The following is a 20,697-nucleotide window of genomic DNA, read 5'->3' as shown; positions in this document are numbered from 1 at the left end:
CTCTTTGAGAATCTAAAACAAGCCATGGCCCTTCTCTTTAGAAAAATGCAGAGTACTAACAAAATTTTGCCTTTGTGAACCCCTCATTAAAAATCTATGCTTTATGAAGGCTTTTATACATATAAGTAATTTAACTTTCCTGGGTGGTAGTCCAAAATGTAGTATATACCCACTATTCCCTGATTTCGTATATAATCAGTTTCATACATCATACCGTCTCTAAGGATTTCACCCTTAGTGGGAGTTGTGTGTGCATTAGGAAGGCTTAATTTTTATCTTTTGTTATATAACTTAGTGCTACCAGGTATAAAAATAGATGCCTATGACAGAAACTTGCTCAAAGTAATTGCTAGATAATTATTTGTTGAATACATGAATGAATATGTGACTATGGATTCAAACACCTTCATTTTAATAACACTTTATAAAACCTGATTAAATAAAACAAGTCAGTAGTATAAAAAAACTGCAAATAGGTAATAAAACAGTAGCATAAAACATGTGAAATAATTCATCTTTTCTCTGTAAATCCACAGATTCTACTTCTACATCTTATAGTCTATCTTCCAAGGCTGATGAACCAAGCTTTACTTAATGGTCCTAAATCACTTGATTTCCAATTTGTTCTTGATAGGCATATTTTTCTTTCTTTCTTTCTTTCTTTCTTTCTTTCTTTCTTTCTTTCTTTCTTTCTTTCTTTCTTTCTTTCTTTCTTTCTTTCCTTCTTTCTTTTCTTTCTTTCTTTCTATATTTTTCTTATAGCTTTGTTTTCTTGACTTTTTTTTTCTCCTAAACATGTCCAACACATCACACCCCAGCTCTGAATTTTGTTATTAGTTCAGTTGTATCAGAAAGGCTTAGACCATTTGGCCTCCTCTTACTGTTCTCCCACCATTCACTGCTCAAAATTTTTTTCATTTTTTTTGTTAATTTGTCAGAAAGACATTAACCATTGCTTTAGCTTTTGACACTGAAAAACCAAAACATCAATCATTTTGCAACTTATAGTTTCTGCAGTAGTAGTAAAATGGATTTAACTTCTTATCTGTTTTATAACTTCTAAGTTTTATAGAAGATTGTTTTGTAGAATTTTTGACCTTGAAATCATAAGATACTGTATGACTGATCAAATTATTTAATTTCTAGGGGCCTCAGTTTCCTCATGTGTCAAATGTGAGGGCATTGGACTAAATTGGTGATTCTCAAATAACTCTCCCATTGGTAGAGAGCTATTATTACTAAAATAGGAAATTGGCATCCTTCTCCTGAATTATAGGAAGATAACATTAATGCATAGAATGTCCACTCCCTTAGATTACAGCCTGTAATTTTTTTAAACTTTAAAGCCTGTGCCTTTTGTTTTTATTAACAGAGCACACAATTATATATTTGGTTTTTAAAATGTAATATATCTAATTTATGATAGTCAGGAAGAGAGATTATGATATTCAGGTTCTTTATTTTTTTTATTTTTTTTAAAGATTTTATTTATTCATTCGACAGAGATAGAGACGGCCAGTGAGAGAGGGAACACAAGCAGGGGGAGTGGGAGAGGAAGAAGCAGGCTCATAGCGGAAGAGCCTGATGTGGGGCTCGATCCCATAACGCCAGGATCACGCCCTGAGCCGAAGGCAGACGCTTAACCGCTGTGCCACCCAGGCGCCCCTGGGTTCTTTATTTTTTGAAAACCTCTAGGTGATGTGGTCTCTAGGCTCCTTTCCAATCAGTAACATTTTATGATTCCATATACTAGATAAATGGAAAGCACAAGTGAAATCATCTGGGTAATCTAAAAAACATTTGCAACTTATATGGTATTGAAAACAATATCTCTTAAGAATGTTTTCCATTTTGGTTACAATGGAACCATAAAATCATTAAAAAAACCAAGGGTATCTATTTTTTGTTATATTAGACTTTAATAATAATGATTATATTATAAAGACTTATTTCCAAAATGGAGAGGTTGGAGGATGAACGAGTCGATGTCAGGACTATAAAGAATTAAGACATGGAAAGAACTGCTCAGGATACTCTAGTTGAAAGTCGAAGTCGTTTGTAAACTTTACCGTTTTTTAAAATCTAAGCTCTGAAATGAGACAAGTTGAGAGTTTAAATGCCTTCCTTCTGTATTTTCTTTTGCTGATTAACAAATTACCCCACATTTAGCAGTTTAAAACAGCAACTATTTCTTATATTGTAGTTTTTATGGTTAAGGATTGGGGAGTAGCTTACTTGCTGGTTCTAGCTTAGGGTCATCGTGAGGCTGCAGTCCTCTGAAGGCTTGATTAGGGCTGGAGGGTCTGTCTTCTAGTTAGCGCAGACACAGGACTATTGGCAAGATGCTGTTGTTTCTTGCCTAAGGGGCCTCTCCACTGTTACTTGAGTGTACCCATGACATGGCAGTTGGCTTCCCCGGAGAGTGACCCAAAAGGAAGAGATCAAACAGTTTCTGAAGTCCCACCCCATCACTTCAGCTTTAAACTATTTGTTAGAAGTGAGTCTTTAAGTCCGGCCCACACTCAAAGGGAGAAGGGTATTAGGTTCCACATTTTGAAGGGAGGAATATAAAAGAATTGTCAGGGGTACCTGGGTGGCTCAGTCAGCTAAGCATCTGAATCTTGATTTTGACTCAGGTCATGATCTTGTGAGATTGAGCTCTGTGCTGACGTGGAGCCTTCTTCAGATTCTCCTTCTCCCTCTCCCTTTGCCCCTCCCCTGCTCATGCGCTCTCTCTCTCTCTCAAAAAAAAAATTTTTTTTTTCAGACAAGAAAATGGATAGGTACTAAATGCATTATAGCACATAAAAAGGCCTTGTTACTTTGGTGCTTGGGTTGTGTTGAGGGTAAGAGCTCTGGAGTCAGTGCTTGGGTTCAAAGCCTGGACCTGCCTCCTATTAACTCTGTGACATTGGTCCAGGAACCTTAGATTCCACATCTATAAGATGAGTGCAATAGTAATATATAAAGAGGAATATGCGAAAAAAGTGAACGTAAAGCATTTAGCATAGTGGCTTTTATTTCAGTAAGAGTTACCTATTTATCTTTTTTCCCCCTGCTAGGATATAGCAGCAACTTTGATGTAGGAGATATCTTTCTGTAATGTTATTAGCAGAATATGAATTTGCTCTTCTATGCTCTAATATGATTTGTCTACCATCCTAGCCTATCTATCCTTACTCAGTTTTTTATTCTGCTTATTAATACCTGCTTAAAGACTTGAGAAATGCTGATGAGTATGTCTGAAATGTGCGTGTATACCCATGCATACAGTATATTACATATACATACATTCACATATACTACAGGGTTTGAGTCATATTGATGGAAGAAATATATATTTAAATCTTGGCATGTTTATATTTTGACTATTTTACAGTGTTGTTAAAATTTTTTAAATGCATTTTTAATGGAACAATCCATTGAATGTCTTATTTCCTCAGGCTAGGCCCAGGAAATGAAACTCCTGGGTCAGAATTACGAACCTCTTTTAGACTCTTGATATATAATGCCACACTGCCTTCCTGAAAGTTTGTACCAACTTATATCTCTAGCAGCAGCTTATCCTTACTTGCTATTTCCAATATAGTATTTTGGTTTCTAAAAAGTATTGGTGGCTTTTGAAATCTTAGTTTCAGTAGCAAGGCAGAATAGCATTAAAGCCCAGGGAATTGTGTTTTTATGAGAGCTTTAAATATATAGGAATATTTTCCATTTTTTCTGATTTGAGATGTTATCACACGCGCGCGCACACACATACACACACACACTGAAGTATTAGGTAGGAATAGATACAGATTCTCTTCTCTTGGAACTTAAAATATAAGGCTGAGGTGAATACATATAATTAAGGTTTACAAAGAATAAAATACATACTATTGACTTCTTAAGATATATCTCAAGAAGCAAATTGTAAGGTACAAGTTACACATCACGCTGCAAAGTGACTCGTATGTTGAGTATGCCATTTTGAGCCAAGTTAGCCTGTTGCCTCCAGAAAAAATAGGCTTTTCTTCCATTTTTAATACACGAAAATCTACTAATTGATAGGAGTAGAAATGCAGGTTTATTATCAGTTTCGGGATCTGCCTAAAGCCATCAGTTACTCCTTGGTGTTCTGTATCATGCCCCACCTGGAAACCGTCTCAGGTTAAGATGCTGCCTATCAATGGATGACCCTTTTTTTAAATTAACTAGATATTTAAAAAGCTACCAGTCATATGGTTCCTTCTGTCCAGTAAGTGAAAGCTTACCTAATGCAAGAAAGAGCCTTACTGAGTTTAAGTATAGGGAGTTGTATTTTGGAAATGGCATGTAAGTTCTTTTTGGGGAGGGTGGGGATCATGATGGTAGGGCTAGGACAAAGCTCCAGGAGAATAAATGAGTATTTCGAAGAAATGAAAAAAAAAGTCATGGGCTGTGTATGTACATTCTGAAATTGCACTGACCTACTGGGCAAACTTTCGTAAACTATTACATTAATATTACCACTGGAAACTTTTTTCCCTTCTACATTATCAGCACAGTTCTTTCCATTCAGATCATAAATATTATACCTTAAATTTGTAACTGCCAAATCTTTGTTGGCGTTTATTTAGCAAATACTTATTGAGCACTTACTCTGTAGAAGGCACTGTTTTCTGTAAATTATGTGTAGAAACAACTTCAGGGCAACATTTTCTTTCAAACCTCTTCAACCAGGGAAGCATGTTTTTGTTTTAATGAAGATTCATCTGAGTCATTTTAGTGGTTTGATTTTCTGCGTCGTCAAATTTATAGTCACTAAATGGCAATTTACCCCCCTCTTCTGTATTTTAGCACGTACTTATTTATAATAAGATTAGTTTCTATGAAAAAGATTTTAAAAAGGAGATGATATAAATATATGTTTGTTTGCAAACGAACAAAACAAATGAAAAGGTACATGAATTTCATGACTAGCAAATTGGGGAAGGATAATTTAATCTCCCAGAGGTTGGCATGTTCTGTTGTTGACTAATAAATACCTGTTTAGTGTGCCCTTTAACAGTTCTGTAGTGGGAAAAAGACGAAGTCAGCCTCTGAAAGTAGTTGGAAACTCCTTACTTTCCAAGTAAAGCTTTGGCATATTTTGTAGGTATGCCTCTTTTTTGGTTGTTGTTGGTATTCCTGTTTTAAAGTGCAGCTTTTTCAAGTGGACGGGTTACATGTTGCATAAGCTTTGAAACGGCCAAAACAAGTTAAATAGCCACCTTTATTTACAGCTGTGGGACTAGGTATTAGATCTCTTCCAGGAAGAAAATTTGATTAATGGCTCTTTTCCAAAGTGGGGACAATTGCAGACTTTTCTTCCGCAGAGCGTGAAATGTGCCTCTTCCTGCCGAGGGGCCTGCTCCTAGCCGCGGCTCCCGGGACGGTTTCCAGCCTCAGGTGTCTCTCTCGCCGTGGGCCGCGGCCGCTCTCCGGGGCGGGCGTCCGGGACTTCCTGTCTGGGCGCGGGGCGGAAGGATCGCGTTGCCAGCCGAGGCGGCCGCCGCCGCCGCCGCCGCCGCCGCCGCCCCTGCCGTTAGGTGGTGGGGTTTCTCAGCCCCGCGGCGGGAGGCGGGCCGGCCTCGGCTTCCTGTCGGAGGACGCGCAAGGATCCGGGCGTCTGAGTGTGTGCGAGTGCGTGAGTGTGTGTCGGTCGCACGGCGTGTATCTCCGGCCGCGGGTTCCGCCTCCTCCCCTGCCGCCGCTGCTCACGGTGTAAGTCAATGTGAAGCAGCAGCTCCAGCCCCGGGATAAACATGGCGACGTCTCTGCATGAGGGACCCACGAACCAGCTGGATCTGCTCATCCGGGCTGGTAAGGACAGGCGAACTTTTCTCCTGTGCATCGGTGCAGCAGAAGAGGGGGTGCACAGAAGGCGGGGTGACTCCCCTGTGGTGGTCAGTGCAGGGGGTTCAGTGTCCACCTCAGTCACTGGGTCGGCCGGGGGAAAGGGGGGTAGTGAATGAAGTAATGGAGGCGACGAATCAGGAAGTGATCACCTTGGAGAGTAACCTGCCTCGAATCTGGCGCTGTCGCTTCAGGGTGTGTTCGGCGAGCAGCGGCGGCAGCTGCCGGGCGGAGCGCTGGCAGCCGGTGCTGGAGAACCGAGCCGCAGTTAAGTTGGGGACTCGGGGGCGGACGAGTTGTGCGCTTCACCCCAGTTGCTGAGGAACCAGGAAGTGAGTGAGGCTGTTGTCTCTCGGCTGCGCCTGCCACGCTGTCTGGCCGGAGAGGCCGCTGCTGCCCACGGTCGGGGGCGGCGGGCTTCTCCGGTGAACGCTCGCCACCCCCGCTCCGTTCTCCTTTCAGACTTGGTCCACAAATCCACGACTTCCGCGTGGACGAGGCAGCCCCGGGCCATGTCCGGTAGACCGATACCCGCCAAAAAAATTGCTCTGCCCCTCCTCTTCACGTCCCCACCTTGTGCAGTCTCAGGAGTAACGGTTCTGGAAAGGGTCACTGAATAATGTGGAATAGCCCGGGAGGATGTTTCTCTCAGGGGCCCGCCTCCCTTTCCTCATTTAATGGGTGGCTGTGAAGAAGTAGGTTTATGCCCCTTACCTCGTGGGTTGTTTTTTTAAAGGGAAGAATGGGAAGGACACGGGATATATTTGGTACCCCTGACCTGGAGCGTTGGGGCATCAGAGAAGAACGTTTATTTTTGTAAACAGTGGGTGAATGTGAAGGAGAGGGGCGGGCGAGAGGGAGTCTTGGCCCTAGGGAAGTCTCAGCACGGAATTGCCCCCTTTTCCCCTCCCCCCCAAACCTCCCACCATAGCGGAAGCGCCTCGGAGAGGACAGAACGGTCGGGATTGACAGGCCCCTGGTTCCAATCTGCTCTCTGAGATGTTCCAAATAAGAACGTTGATTTCTGGGGGCGGGACTCTGGGCCCGCGCTGGGCCAATGAAGATTGGGCGGGAGTGAAGCTGACAATGTACGCATGGAATTGGAGGGAAGAGGAGTGTAAACACGGAAGTGGCCGCGGGGGTGGGGGATGTGCAGCGCCACTGCTGCAGCGGAAGGGCACGGACTTAAGTTACATAGAAAAAGCAGCTTTACTTAATAGCAGACAGCGCAGTGAGGGCCCTCAATCGATGTAGCAGTGCTAGAATATTATTTACTTATAGCAATAATAAGCATACATGTTCCTTTTCCCCGGGTTCTATTTCATATCGCCAACTGTGGGAATTGGAAGATGGGAAATATTCACCGAAGACTAATGCTGTAAAAGATCTTACCCTCTGGGAGCGTGAAATTAGTAGTTTGGTTGGTGGAACTCTGTGATTCAGTTTGGGGAAAATCATGAACATAAATGCGTATCGCTGAATTTAACAGAAGGACTTTTAGTTCAAATAAAGCCTTGAATGATATAACTATGTATTGTATAATACATGAGTGACCAGCTTTTTTTCTATAAAATGTAATATTACACGTTTCAGAAGTCCCAAAGAAAAATCACAGATTACTGCGTGGTGATTGAAACATGTTTGACAGTTGTTTTCTGACAAGAGCAAGAACTTAAGTATTAGTAAATAAGAACTTGGTTCCTTTTGTGTATGTTCAGCCTATTAACAGCGTAATATGAATCAAGGAACGAATTTTTGACCATATATTGTTGATACTAACAATACCTGTAATTGTGTGGGTCAGCGATATTTTTGTGAGTGTTGAACATTTCAAGAGATCTTTCCAGTGATTGTGAACATAGCAAGAGAAACTTAGCGTAGCTCCTGCAATCAGAATTTTGAAAAATATTGTAAAGTTTAGAGGGCTAAATTTTGCCAGTGGGAGGTATTTCTTTGATAAGCTTTTGGAATTAGTGAAGCTGAATGTGACCTGTAGATACTTAGCTTGAAATGGAAACCTGTAGACAGTATACAGTTTGAAAATATAAGTTTTATCGCCCTTTGATAAGTCTTTTTTAAGTTAAATGTTGTTTTTTGGTCCTAGTGCATTTCTTTAATATTTACAAATCTTAACAATTGAAGTTTCCTTTATGATTATAATATTCTGTAGAAAATGTTTTACATATAATTGTTTTCAGATTATTTCCTCAATCACTTTCATGTAATTTGAAGCTCTTTCACAAGCCCTATTTTAGAAGGAAACTTGAGACAGGTTTGCTGATTTACCCAAGGATTATTCAGTGAGTGAAATGTTGGGGAGGAAAGGTGGCCCACAAGATGAGGAATCATGGATCTAAATCAATAAAAATTTAGAATGCTGCCAATTTCCAGTGATGTTGGGAGAGTAATGTTTGTGAAGTTTGTATTTGTAAAATAGAATGATACCTTTTTATTCCCTTGAGGGAATTATGTGTTAGACATAATTCTTCCTCGCAAAGATTTTACAGTCTAATTGAGACAGATGTAGATCTACTTAATACATAAATGTTAATGTAACTACAGTGATTGCTATAATGGGTTGATGACTAGTGTATAATGACTGATATTAATGAAAACTTATAGAGGAGATAAGCTTTAAGTTGAATATTGTTAGCATAACTGTTGTTTCTAAGCAATTATTAAATACCTAATATTACCACTACTATATTGTTATATGTTAAGGTACTAGGGAATATATTTTTGCTTTTATTTTCCTCCTTTTGAGGCTTAACTATCAACTTTAGTTACCAACTTCAGCTTTAGTTATCAGCATTTTTGCTGTCAGAGGAGTCTGAGTTAAGAATGAAATAAATAAGCTTGTTTATTAAGAATCACTTATTTCAACACACAAAATATTTTTGTGGTGAAGACTTGACATATGTTGTAAAACTTTCACTTGTAACATGATGTATGAGAAAGAGCCTTGACCCTGAAGTCAGGAGATGAAGATCTGCATCTCTCTAAACTAGCTCTGTGCTAGTGACTTAACTTTTTTAAGGTTTCATTTGTATAAGAAGACAAGATTGACTAGGCGATCTCCAATAACTCTATGATTATAAGTAGTTCAAATATTTAATTGAAAGTGAAGGCTTTTTTTTCTTCCTGGATTTTTTTTTTTTTACACATAGCACTGTGTAAATGAATGTCTGTAAGGTTATTACATAATTGGGAGGTTAATTTCTGCTAGCCAGTGTTTGTGCCAAATTGGAATTTGAGGCCAGGTATGTATGTTGAATGAGACTATGATATAGTTTAGGATCATCTTCATATATGTATATATGAAGATATATATAGCTAGTTTTACATATGTATGACAAATCATAGGAAAAACAAATGTCTAGTCTATAGGAACAATGAATGTTACTTTCTTAATTATGTGAAAGTATTATGTAAGTGTGATCTAGATTTTCTGGAAGATACTCAATTTAAAATATTCTGCCTTCTGGGGCACCTGGGTGGCTCAGTCAGTTAGGCATCTGCCTTCAGCTCAGGTCATGATTCCAGGGTCTTGGGATCGAGCCTTGCATTGGGCATGCTCTGCTCAGTGGAGAGCCTGCTTCTTCCTCTCTCTCTGCATCTGCTCTACCTGCTTGTGCTCTCTTTCTCTCAAATTAATCAATCAGTCAATAAAATCTTTAAAAAAAGATATTCTGCCTTCTTGTTCTCAAGTATACTTTCCTTGACTTGTTTCTTCTTTTTTTTTTGAGAAACTGAGAATTAAGAAATTGGAGAATTTGGGTTGAGACATATGGTCACCAGAACTTTTGTTCTTAATCTTTAATGCCATTATTAAATGGGAGGGAGTTTTCTGGAAATTTAGCTTAGGTGTTTTCACTGATAAAACAAATCTATCTGGTTTGTCAAAGTTCATTGTGAAAATTTGAACTTGAAAATCTTATTTCCAATTTACTGCAGATTGAAATATCTGGTTATCAGTCTTGAAAAGATCAGTTTGAAAGCAATTTAGGATGTGAAAAAATGAAGCATGTGTTGAAAAAAAATTGGAAGAATGGCATTCATTTTTTATTTTTAAAGATTTATTTATTTTAGAGAGCAAGAGCGCACGTGAGAGAGTGAACACAGTGGGGAGGGGCAGAGGGAGAGGGAAAGAAACTTAAGCAGACTTTGTGCTGAGCTTGGAGCCTAGTGGAGCCCAACGTGGGGCCGATCTCACCATCCTGAGATCACGACCTGAGCCCGAAGAGTCGAAGGCTTAACTGACTATGCCACCCAGCCCCCATTTAAAAAAAATTTTATTTGAAAATGGGTTTAAGAAATTACTCTTCAGAATTCATTGCAGCATTAGTACTAAAATTCAGTATTTTAGTAACAGTATTTAAATACTCAATCAGGGTAATTCAACGTAGAACAATTTGCTTTAGAAACACATGCGGGTTGGTGGAGTAGGGCTGGCAGGAGCATGTTCTTGGTAATTATTTAAATTCCTTGTGTTATCTATAGCTTAAATGTTCAAAGAGATGCAAAGAAGTATTTATGAAAAACTTGTTAAAAAATCCTTTATGTGTAAGTGGACAAAATACTATTGTACTTTTGGAAAATGGAGTCATATAATTTTTCATCTAGACACTGTTTAGAAGCTAAAACTTACAGAAACGGTAGAATTTGGGTGTTATTATTATGTTTGGTAATAAATTACAGTTGCAATCCTTAAAAACTAAAATCTCTGATCTGAGGATCTGTGGAGTCCCTAGACTCTTTTCAGGGAGTCTGTGAAGTCAGAATTGTTTTCATAATAATTCTAAGACATTATTTGCCTTTTCACTTTCACAAGTGTTCAGAGTTTTCTAGAGGCTATATGACTTGATACTACAAGAAATTTAATGAAGAAGCAAATATGAATTCAGCTGCTTTCTACCATGTATTTTTTTTTTTAAAGATTTTTATTTATTTATTTGACAGAGAGACAGGCAGCCAGAGAGAGAGGGAACACAAGCAAGGGGAGTGGGAGAGGGAGAAGCAGGCTTCCTGCCAAGCAGGGAGCCCTATGCGGGGCTCGATTCCGGGACCCTGGGATCATGACGAGCCGAAGGCAGACACCCAAGGGCTGAGCCACCCAGGCGCCCCTCTACCATGTATTAAGAAGATTTACCAAAATGTACAACAAAGCTACCCACTAATTTTTTTTTGTTATAGAAAAGCTATTTTTCATTAAAATACTGCTTAGAAGTATTGGGTTTAATGAATTCATAAATATTTTAATGTCTTCTTAATTTTAATTTCAAACAGAATAAAATCTAAATATAGGACTTATATAAACAAAATCTCTTTGTGGTCCTCAAAAATTTGAGTATGAAAGTTTCCTTTGGCCAAAAAATTTGAGAGTAGTTGTATTACAGTTTTATTTAGTCTGCACTTTTCAGTACCATAGGCATTAGCCATATGTGACTGTCGAGTGGCTGAGAGACTGAATTTTTAATTTTTTTAAATTTTAATTATTTTAAACATAAAAACTGGAAAACTTTTATATTGATTATGTGTTGAAATAATATTTTTAACATACTGGGTTAAATGAAAGGCATTAATTTCAGTTTCTGCTTTTTAAAATCTGGCTGTTGGAAATTTAAAAATTATAATGTGACTCATGTTATATTTTCATCAGGCAGTTCTATTTTTAGAAAATTTTAGTTCTTTTTCTCTTCTAAACTTTTAAATTGTAACCGTATTGATTAGAAAGTCAAAAGAGGAACAAGAAAAGATGGGAGTGTCCCAGATTTTTACCTTTTCCCCCTTTTATTGCATTCATTTGTATTTTTCACTTAACCTGTTACGCCCTGGGGCATTAGAAGATAAGCTGTGGTAAGTCTGGTGCCTGGTCGAGTGATGACCTTGTATTATTAGTTTATGGCCTTGCTTGTAGGGGCATACCAGTATCATTTAAGGAAGTGTTTTCTAATTTTTTCCATTGCTCTCAAATTAAATTGCTATTAGTTTTTATTTTTGACTTTAAGAACTTTGTTATGAGCTAGATCCATTGCCAGCATTCTCTTCTGCAAAGCTGAGAGGTATGTCTCTTGTCAGACTTAATTACCAAGTTTGGTATTTTGTAACAGCTGTTGAGTGAGTCTGGAATAGTCTACCATACAAACACCAGTTGATTAGAAAGCTGGAAATGGAACAAGACGACTCTTACCAATAGTAAAGGAGGGCATAAACAAATTTGATTTTTGGCATTACGATTAAAATTGTTTTAAAATTTGTTTGATACGTTTATTTCTTCAAGAGGGATTGACCAGCAACACCAAATATTAGTCTTAAGTAGAAAAAATGATACCTGTGAGATTACTTTTGGCTTCATTGTTTCTATTTTTAAAATGAGTTGCCTTTTTATTTTCTTTTGGTCTCATTAATTTCATACATATGTCTAGAAAGATACCAGTAAATCAAGTTTTAAGTAAGAGATAAGGAGTTTTTAGCCCTTGTTTGTAGTTTATTTGCTTACTTTGATTGTACAACACTATTAAAGTCATGTTTATCCTTAAGAATTGTGCATAATTGTAATTTAAATTGTATTTGAATTACTGAGCTGAACCAAATGAACTGAAAAGTTTTCAAAAATTACAGAAACTTGAATAAGAAATATTTCTTAAATTTCTTTTATCAAAAACTACTTATATCAACAAAAGAAAAAAGAGTGCTTTCGTTTTCAAAATGGTATTCTTAGAAACCGATAGGTACGCTATTGTAAATTGATCTAAATGTGAGCTCTTAGGTGTTTGCTTGCAAGTGTTTGGGGTTATTTTAGTTAATAAAATTGACGAAAAGTAAAATTAGTAAGCATCAAAAAACAAAAAAGAGAAATCAGTGCTCCACTTAACAAGCTGTTAGTTTACAGAATAACTCTAAATTACTTTTACTTTTCTTTAGTTTTGAAATATTTTACTTCCATTTGTATTTTTGATACCACCATTTATGTGTCTGAACTATTAGTATAAGCTTCACAAGACGAGATCTAGCCACATTTGTCTCTCAGATTTCTAACACAGGATCTGACATATGGTAAATGCTCAACAGCCAAATGTTGATTGTACATAGAGCATTGGATCTCCTGATTGATAATTCACAGAAAACGTGTGCATTTCTGATATTCTCATACTAAATTTAAAATATGAATTAATAAATGTTATTCTTAAGTTTGTGCTTTGTTTTACTCTGTAAATGTAAAACAGTCCTGGGAAATAACATGTTGAATGTGGGAGAAAGGGGAGTTTGAGGTCAGAAATATGAGCTAGAAAATACACTTTTAAGAAATAATTTCCACTGACATAACTAACATGAAATCGTGGTTTTAAAAATGTGCCTCAAACTACATAAAAATTCAGGGCAGCATTATTTGTAATTGTTAGGCACGTTTCATTTTGTTTATAACAGAACATTAAAAAAATTGGGTAAAATTCTTTTGCTCTATTATCAAGTCTTTGAAGCTCTGATTTTTATATGGTAAGGTTTTTAGGGCGTGTCTTAATACAATTACATAAGGAATTAGTTTACCCAGGGTAGTTTATTAATAGCACCTAAGACAACACCTAAATTGCAACACAAGCAGACTTTAAAGAGAAAGATTCCGAATAAAGTGTAAAAACCTGAGGATTTGCTTTCCAAGGTTCTTTAGTATATGTGAGTATTGTGTGGAGGCACTTGGAAAAAATTACTTGAGAATGGTAATATATTTTATACTTACTAAGTTTCTTAAAGTTGAGCTAGGAGGACTGATGGAATCCTTTGCCTCAGTGAAGCTGCAGATAAGAGTAAGTAGGGTCACCTAAAGATAGATTTACTTAGAGGGTTGGCTGCCTCTCTGGAACTGTTTAGCTTTGAGCAGATTTCCATAAATGGAAAGAGCAACTGGAGAGACCCAGTACCTTGGTTGAGAGTGTGGATGATGTGCAACAGGTGGTAAAACAGTCGCTGGATTTGTTTGTTTGTTTTTTTTTTTTTTAAATAAATGCTCTCCAAATGACTGCTGTTTAAAGCTAAGGCTTTAGCATTTGGTGAATTTTGAGATTAGGTGAATTTTTTTTTCAATTAAAAGTTTCCTGGAAACAGTTTTAAAAGATTCGTATCTTTAGTGTGTAGAACTTGTGAATCTCTAATATAGTTTATGGAATTTATACAAATACTTCCTTTTTATTTTTTTAGAGGACATCTTGAGAAAAATCTATCAAATTAGAAACTGTTACATATTCATTTTCAGAACAAAGTAGAATGTTCAATATTTTTAAGTCAGGATGTGAAATTAATATATCATTGATATAAGTTTGTGCTTGAATGGCCAATTTCCCTGTAAGGTCTGTGGGTTGTTCTCAGCTTTAATATATCAAAGAAATGCTTGCATGTCTAGTGTATTAAAAACCTATGTTGGGAATTATAGCAGATATAAAGATGAATTAAGATAGCCCCCCCTGACCTCAAGGAACTTATAATCTTATAGGAGTGATAAGAAATCATCACTACTTAATTGAATTCTTATCTACATGCCAGGCATTGTACATGTTTTTTATGGGTATCACCTCACTTAATTCTCCCAACTATATATGAGGTAAGTAACGCACCTGTTTTGTGAAAGAGGAATTCCGTTTCCTTACAAGGAATTAAATCGCTGGTCTAGAGTAACATGCAAGTAGCAGAGACTAGGACCCAAGCTGTTGGACTTGAAAAGCCAAACGACTGCTGTATACTTTACTGTTTCACAAGTAATTCAATCAGCAAAGCATAAAGTAAGTGCTAAGAGAGAGTTACAGAAGGTGGCAGAATCAGAAAAGACTTCATGGGAAAACAAACATAGAAGCTTTAAAAACAAATTTATTGGGTAAAACAGAAAAGTTCAGGGAAATCTTGAGGAGGTTATTGGGAAGAATGCAAGTGTGTGGTGCCATGCTAGTGCACTCACCCAGGAGGGTCAGTAAAAATCAAACTTACTGATTAAACGAACTTGGAAATACATGTTTCTGACTGATTCTGCAAGGTATTGCCCTTGATTTTAGTAGCTGTATATCAAGATACATAATTGACCTCCTAGGATTGTTTATCTACAACCCCCCCCCCAACCTCCAAGTCAGTTTTGCTCTAAAATTGATACAGGGCTCAAATTTCAAGGGTTTTTGTTTTCCTTTGGATAAGATTCAGAAATCTCTCAGTAATTTCTAATCATTCTCAGTAGTTACTTTATAATCAGCATTCGTTTTGCAAAGTGTAGATATAGATTGTTTTTTAAATTCTGTAAATAATTTATATGGACTAATATATATTAGTGACTTAAGAGTTATTCACGAGTTAATTTGTTCCTCATAGAGTAGTATGTTTTAATTTAGTATTATATTTTTACTTGATTATTTTTAATTGAGTAGAACTTATTTTCCCCCAGTGGAAGCATCCGTTCACAGCAGTAATGCACACTGTACAGATAAGACAATTGAAGCTGCTGAAGCCCTGCTTCATATGGAATCTCCTACCTGCTTAAGGGAGTCAAGAAGTCCTGGTATGTGAATTGTCCTTTTTTTTTTCTTTTTTAAAGATTTTTATTTATTTATTTGACAGATAGGCAGCCAGCGAGAGAAGGAACACAAGCAGGGGTTTTTTCTTTTTTAAAGATTTTTATTTATTTATTTGACAGATAGGCAGCCAGCGAGAGAAGGAACACAAGCAGGGGGAGTGGGAGAGGAAGAAGCAGGCTCCCAGCAGAGCAGGGAGCCCGATGCGGGGCTCAATCCCAGGACCCTGGGGTCACGTCCTGGGCCAAAGGCAGATGCTTAACGACTGAGCCACCCAGGTGCCCCTGAATTGTCCTTTTTTTATATTAAACATGTCACATCACTTCACATCTCTAAAAATGAGTTTCTTCTTAAATACATGGGGATTATTATTGTTCTCAGAGTTTATTATGCATGAATACCTGTGACAGCAATACTTACCTTTATTTGTGAAAGTTCTCTAGTTTTAAATAGTTTTTTATGATAAATGATACAGAAAATGCCCACTATAGACAGATAAATATTTGTTAAATTGCTATTTATATCGTTACGTCTTATTTCCTTAACTCTGGGTAAATTGTAAGCCTTTGTAGTCCTTAAGGGAATGGCAGATGGGGGTGGGGGATTTGCCTCCCAGGACTACTTTCTGTCCTTTATTTAGTGATAAATAGGCGGTAGCTCCAGGGAACCTTCCACTGTGGAGAGAGGGGATAGTTTCTGCTATTTCCTCATACTCCCTCAGGCTGGGAGTTTTCTTTTCTTTTGGTCCCTTTTTTTTCATTTTCTTTAAGACTGCCTTTGAGAGTCATTTTGTCCTCTAATTTTAATGGCCAAGTGTTAATGTGACTTAATACAATAATATTGGGCCTTCTTATAGGGATTTATAAATACCAAGAGCAACTGTACTTTTTAATTAGAATAGGAATCCTACATATTATTCAGGGATATGAGAAGAAAATTAGGGCATATTAGTCAATGTATTAATCCACGATAGTATTATTAGCTGTCTCTTAATTGAAATAGAAATGTCATATTCTGATTATTCACGCACATTGGAAGGAAGCTGGAGCAACATTATTGTGTGTAATAGGATATCAAATGGCAGTTTCTTTTTTTTTTTTTTTTTTAAAGATTTTATTTATTTATGTGACAGAGAGACAGCCAGTGAGAGAGGGAACACAGCAGGGGGAGTGGGAGAGGAAGAAGCAGGCTCATAGCGGAAGAGCCTGATGTGGGACTCGATCCCGGATCGCCAGGATCACGCCCTGAGCCGAAGGCAGACGCTTTAACGACTGCGCTACCCAGGCGCCCCCAAATGGCAGTTTCTATGTACTGTTTTAGTGACCCAAAACATCAGGACTGTTCAATTAAATAAAATTTTAAATATTGAAAGATGATATTCTTTGGGCTGTAATGAGCAGGTTTTCCTTTTCATATTTTGAAATGATCTGTAAGTGCTTTCTTTTCACTGAAGAAACATTTATTAAATGTTTTAAATTTTATACCATGTGCATGTATTACCTAGTTAGAGAATAATGATGGGTACCAGGAAGGAAAGTAATTATTAAAGAACTCACCACTATTATTCTATTATCTTACTTTCATATGTTTTCCCAATTGTCAAAATAATTCAAAGTCTTCTACATTGAGCTTGAAAGTATGTAAAAATGTGAAGGGGGGGATTCCTCATGGTCCCCACCTTACCTACAGGATTAACATTTCTTTCATGCTGATTTTCTTTGCATTTATTTCCTTACATACTTCAGATTGTATTGCATATTCAGCAAATTAACTTTAGGCTGTTATCCTGCATTGATGAATTGTTAGTAAACCTCACCTCTACTAAATATTGAACTGTCCGCATGAAGAAGTATTCATGGGGGTGGGAAATTTTAATTTTTCAACTTTTTTTTATAGTGGAAGTGTTTGTCCCTCCTTGTGTATCAACTCCAGAATTTATCCATGCTGCTATGAGGCCAGATGTCATTACAGAAACCGTAGTGGAGGTGTCAACTGAAGAATCGGAACCAATGGATACCTCTCCTATTCCTACATCACCAGATAGCCATGAACCAATGAAAAAGAAAAAAGGTAGAGTATATTTATACATTTCTGGAAAAGTGGGTGAAGATTTTTCTGGTATTTTTTTTCCCCATCAAGGGACATAGGAAATATAGGCTGTAGATTTATGATTGATGTTACCTTTACCTAGGTATTCTCAAAGAATCAACAAATTGAGATTTTAATTTTGTGTTAACATGTTCATACTGTTTAAAGAAGTTAGTATTTGAGCTCTAAAGAAAGTTGCCCGAAAATGGAATTAAAACAAATGCTGGACAAGTGGAAGGAAGATCCGAGAGTCACTGCTTGTTTATCTGCTTTCTGATCCTTTTAGGTACTTGGTTATTTTTTTAGAAAACATTTTTTTATTTCCTCTATTTTTAATCTTATCTTCCCACACTTTTGTGGGCATTAAAATAAAAAGCCAATACTATTTTCTTCCCTATACCTTTTGTCTTAAAACACCAAGATTGCCAATAAGGACTTTTAAGTGGAATAAATTCACCAGTGGGTAAAGAGTATTTCCACTTACTGTTTGACTCCTGCTGAAACTTATGCTCACCTGATCCTGTTCGGTAAGGCCGAAGGCCCTGCACACCTCCAACATCCCTAGGAGATGGGCAGCAAGTGGGTCCTTTTTCCTGTTTGAATCAGAGGTAAAACTTGAAAGAAATGAAATTCTCTATAAATGGGTACTCATTTAATTCCATTTTCTTCTGTATCTCTTTCTTTACATTTTAGAGTAGGAAAAAAATGAAAGGCAAAAATAAGAAAACTTGTGTTAGAAATAAGGGTATTTTTATTAGACCTATTTCAAATTGCTGTGATGTTGATGTGTCTATGCTCATTACTGTGAGGGACACAGTGAAGAATAAGATTGAGTGCCTTCCCTCATGTAATAGATTACATGTATCTTGGAAGAGGTATGATGAATGAGAGAATTAGAAGGAAGAATTACTTCTTGCTGTAAATGTTTAAAAACAAAAGGCATACATATAAATAGCCCTGTTTACCCACTTCCCCACTGTATCCTTTAGCTGGTTGTATTTGATAGGAGCTATTATAAAATACTTAACAAAATTTTTAGATTTATTTTATTTTTTAGGGAGAGGGAGAGGGAGCGCGCGCGCACACACGTGCACCGCATGAGCGGTGGTGGTGGGGAGAGGGAGAGGGAGAAAAAGAGAATCTCAAGCAGACTCCATGCCCAACGTGGGGCTCCATCTTACGACCCTGAGATCAGGACCCTGGCCAAAATCAAGAGTTGGACACTTAACCAAATGACCCACCCATGTGCCCCAAGAAATTTTTCGATTTAAAAGAAGATGGAAAAGACCATGAAAAGCTGGGAACCAGGACCTCTAGATGAATAGGTTGATTTGCCTATGTGGTATGATATAAACCAGGAAATAATTTGCCAATTTAATATTGATTTTATATATTTGAAAATAAATGATCTTAATGAAGGACCATTTAAAAATTATATCTAGGGGCGCCTGGGTGGCACAGTGGTTAAGTGTCTGCCTTCGGCTCAGGGCGTGATCCCGGCGTTGTGGGATCGAGCCCCACATCAGGCTCTTCCGCTATGAGCCTGCTTCTTCCTCTCCCACTCCCCCTGCTTGTGTTCCCTCTCTCATTGGCTGTCTCTGTCTCTGTCGAATAAATAAATAAAATCTTTAAAAAAAATAAATAAAAATTATATCTAATGTATACATTATTTATTTGTGCTTAAGTTCATTGGGACACACAAAGTTAGGTAGGTTATTTTTGAATAGCAGAGGCTTTTGATTTCCAGAGCTTCTAACATACTAATGTATGTTGTGAATCTGCAAGAGAAGGTATCATGCAGTGTTCTAAAAGTGAATTTGACTGTAGAACATTGTTTCCTAGTGATGAATAAACTATTTCTTAAGAAGTATGATTTGGGAAATACTGCTTTATATGAAAATAAATTAAGCCTTTTTAGGCTAACATTTCGATGAAGGAAGTTGAGGTTTTTTGTTTTTGTTTGAGTCTTACTACTGATTGATTTGTATTCTAAATATTACTTAGGTTGAGAAATTAATCTCTGTTCTATTAAGGAGACCAGCGAACTTTTTCTTTTAATTTTTGCCAGAGCACACATCTTATTGATTAGTTACTGTAATGAAATCCTAGAATATAATAGCTATGTATTTTGAAATAAATTAAAACACTTTGATTTTTAGGTCTTTATTTAGCTTTAAATAGTCCTTGCTAATGAAGACCAGAGTGATATCAGAAATCCCGGATGAATGACACCAAATTAGTAATAGTATATATAATCTGCAAATTATAATATACTTGACTATTCCCAGCCTTTCAGGAGGCCTCCCCTCATTTGCCGGCATTCTTTTATCAGTGCTGAGGATGAAAACAATGCATTTCAGCCTATGCCTTCTTTAGTATAAGTATAGCTCTTGCTTTTCTGTTTATTGTGGATGCTAGTCTGTCTGAGAGAGCTTTTTGGTAGAAGTGAAGAGAAGCAAAGGGAAGGGCACACTTCCTAGACACATGAAATAATTAATTGAAGGATTTTTTTTATCCTTATAATGTACCTGCACATTAAGGTGGGGGAATTTGAACACTTATGCTTAAATTCTGGTGACTGGATTGGCTCAGAGCAGTAGAGTGTTTAAAATAATATTTTTTACTTTTCCTCATTTGAGCTCAAAGGGCTTCGCAGATAATCAGATCCTCTGCAATAGGTAGGTAACGTTTTTTCTAACAATCCTGTAGAACAGAAAAGAAAAAAGTTTGTACTAGAATTTGTTTCCATTGCTGCCTTTTTGAAAGAGGTTAGCAAATTGGGGCTCTGACCGAGTAAATAATAGGTTGGGTAGTACTTGACTTGCTGTATACATGAAATGACTGCCAGTTAACTGCTGGAATCTAAAATTGCAGACGTGCCTTTCATGTTCCGTTTAAACACAACTTCTTATATACACTGAGTATATGAATCCACAAATTAGTGTCCACTTTCATGAATAATGTGTTAGCAAAGAGTCTGCTAATCTTGCTTCTGTTATTTTTCCTGTTTTCATTGTATGGTTTCAATCTTATTTTTTTTCAGTTGGCCGTAAACCAAAGACCCAGCAATCACCAATTTCCAATGGGTCTCCTGAGTTAGGTATAAAGAAGAAACCCCGAGAAGGAAAAGGTAATTTGGGGAGGGCTGTTTTGGAGGTGAGATGACTTTTTTTTTTCCAGTTGACATTTTTGCATTTGTAAGAAA

General features: G+C 37.2%; 1 protein-coding gene across 17 annotated transcripts in view; it reads left to right on the top strand.

Annotated features, from left to right (window-relative positions):
- Positions 1 to 20,697, top strand: part of ELF2 (E74 like ETS transcription factor 2) — a 104,011-nt gene that overhangs the window by 75,914 nt on the left and 7,400 nt on the right. For 6 of the 17 annotated variants that reach the window (XM_087866449.1, XM_045798954.2, XM_045798950.2 and 3 more), the window contains 4 exons: positions 15,278 to 15,391; positions 17,301 to 17,474; positions 20,132 to 20,170; positions 20,536 to 20,622. In XM_087866449.1, the coding sequence (XP_087722575.1) occupies positions 15,278 to 15,391; positions 17,301 to 17,474; positions 20,132 to 20,170; positions 20,536 to 20,622 (414 nt within the window). The other 11 variants (XM_045798955.2, XM_045798965.2, XM_045798958.2 and 8 more) reach the window with 10 other exon arrangements.

The sequence above is a fragment of the Ursus americanus genome, chromosome 13 (assembly GCF_024610735.1).
Source record: "Ursus americanus isolate L20-20 chromosome 13, mUrsAme1.1.p, whole genome shotgun sequence".
Lineage (NCBI taxonomy): Eukaryota > Metazoa > Chordata > Mammalia > Carnivora > Ursidae > Ursus > Ursus americanus.
The sequence above is the reverse complement of the archived record's forward strand: the minus strand, read 5'-3'. Positions and strand labels throughout refer to the sequence as shown.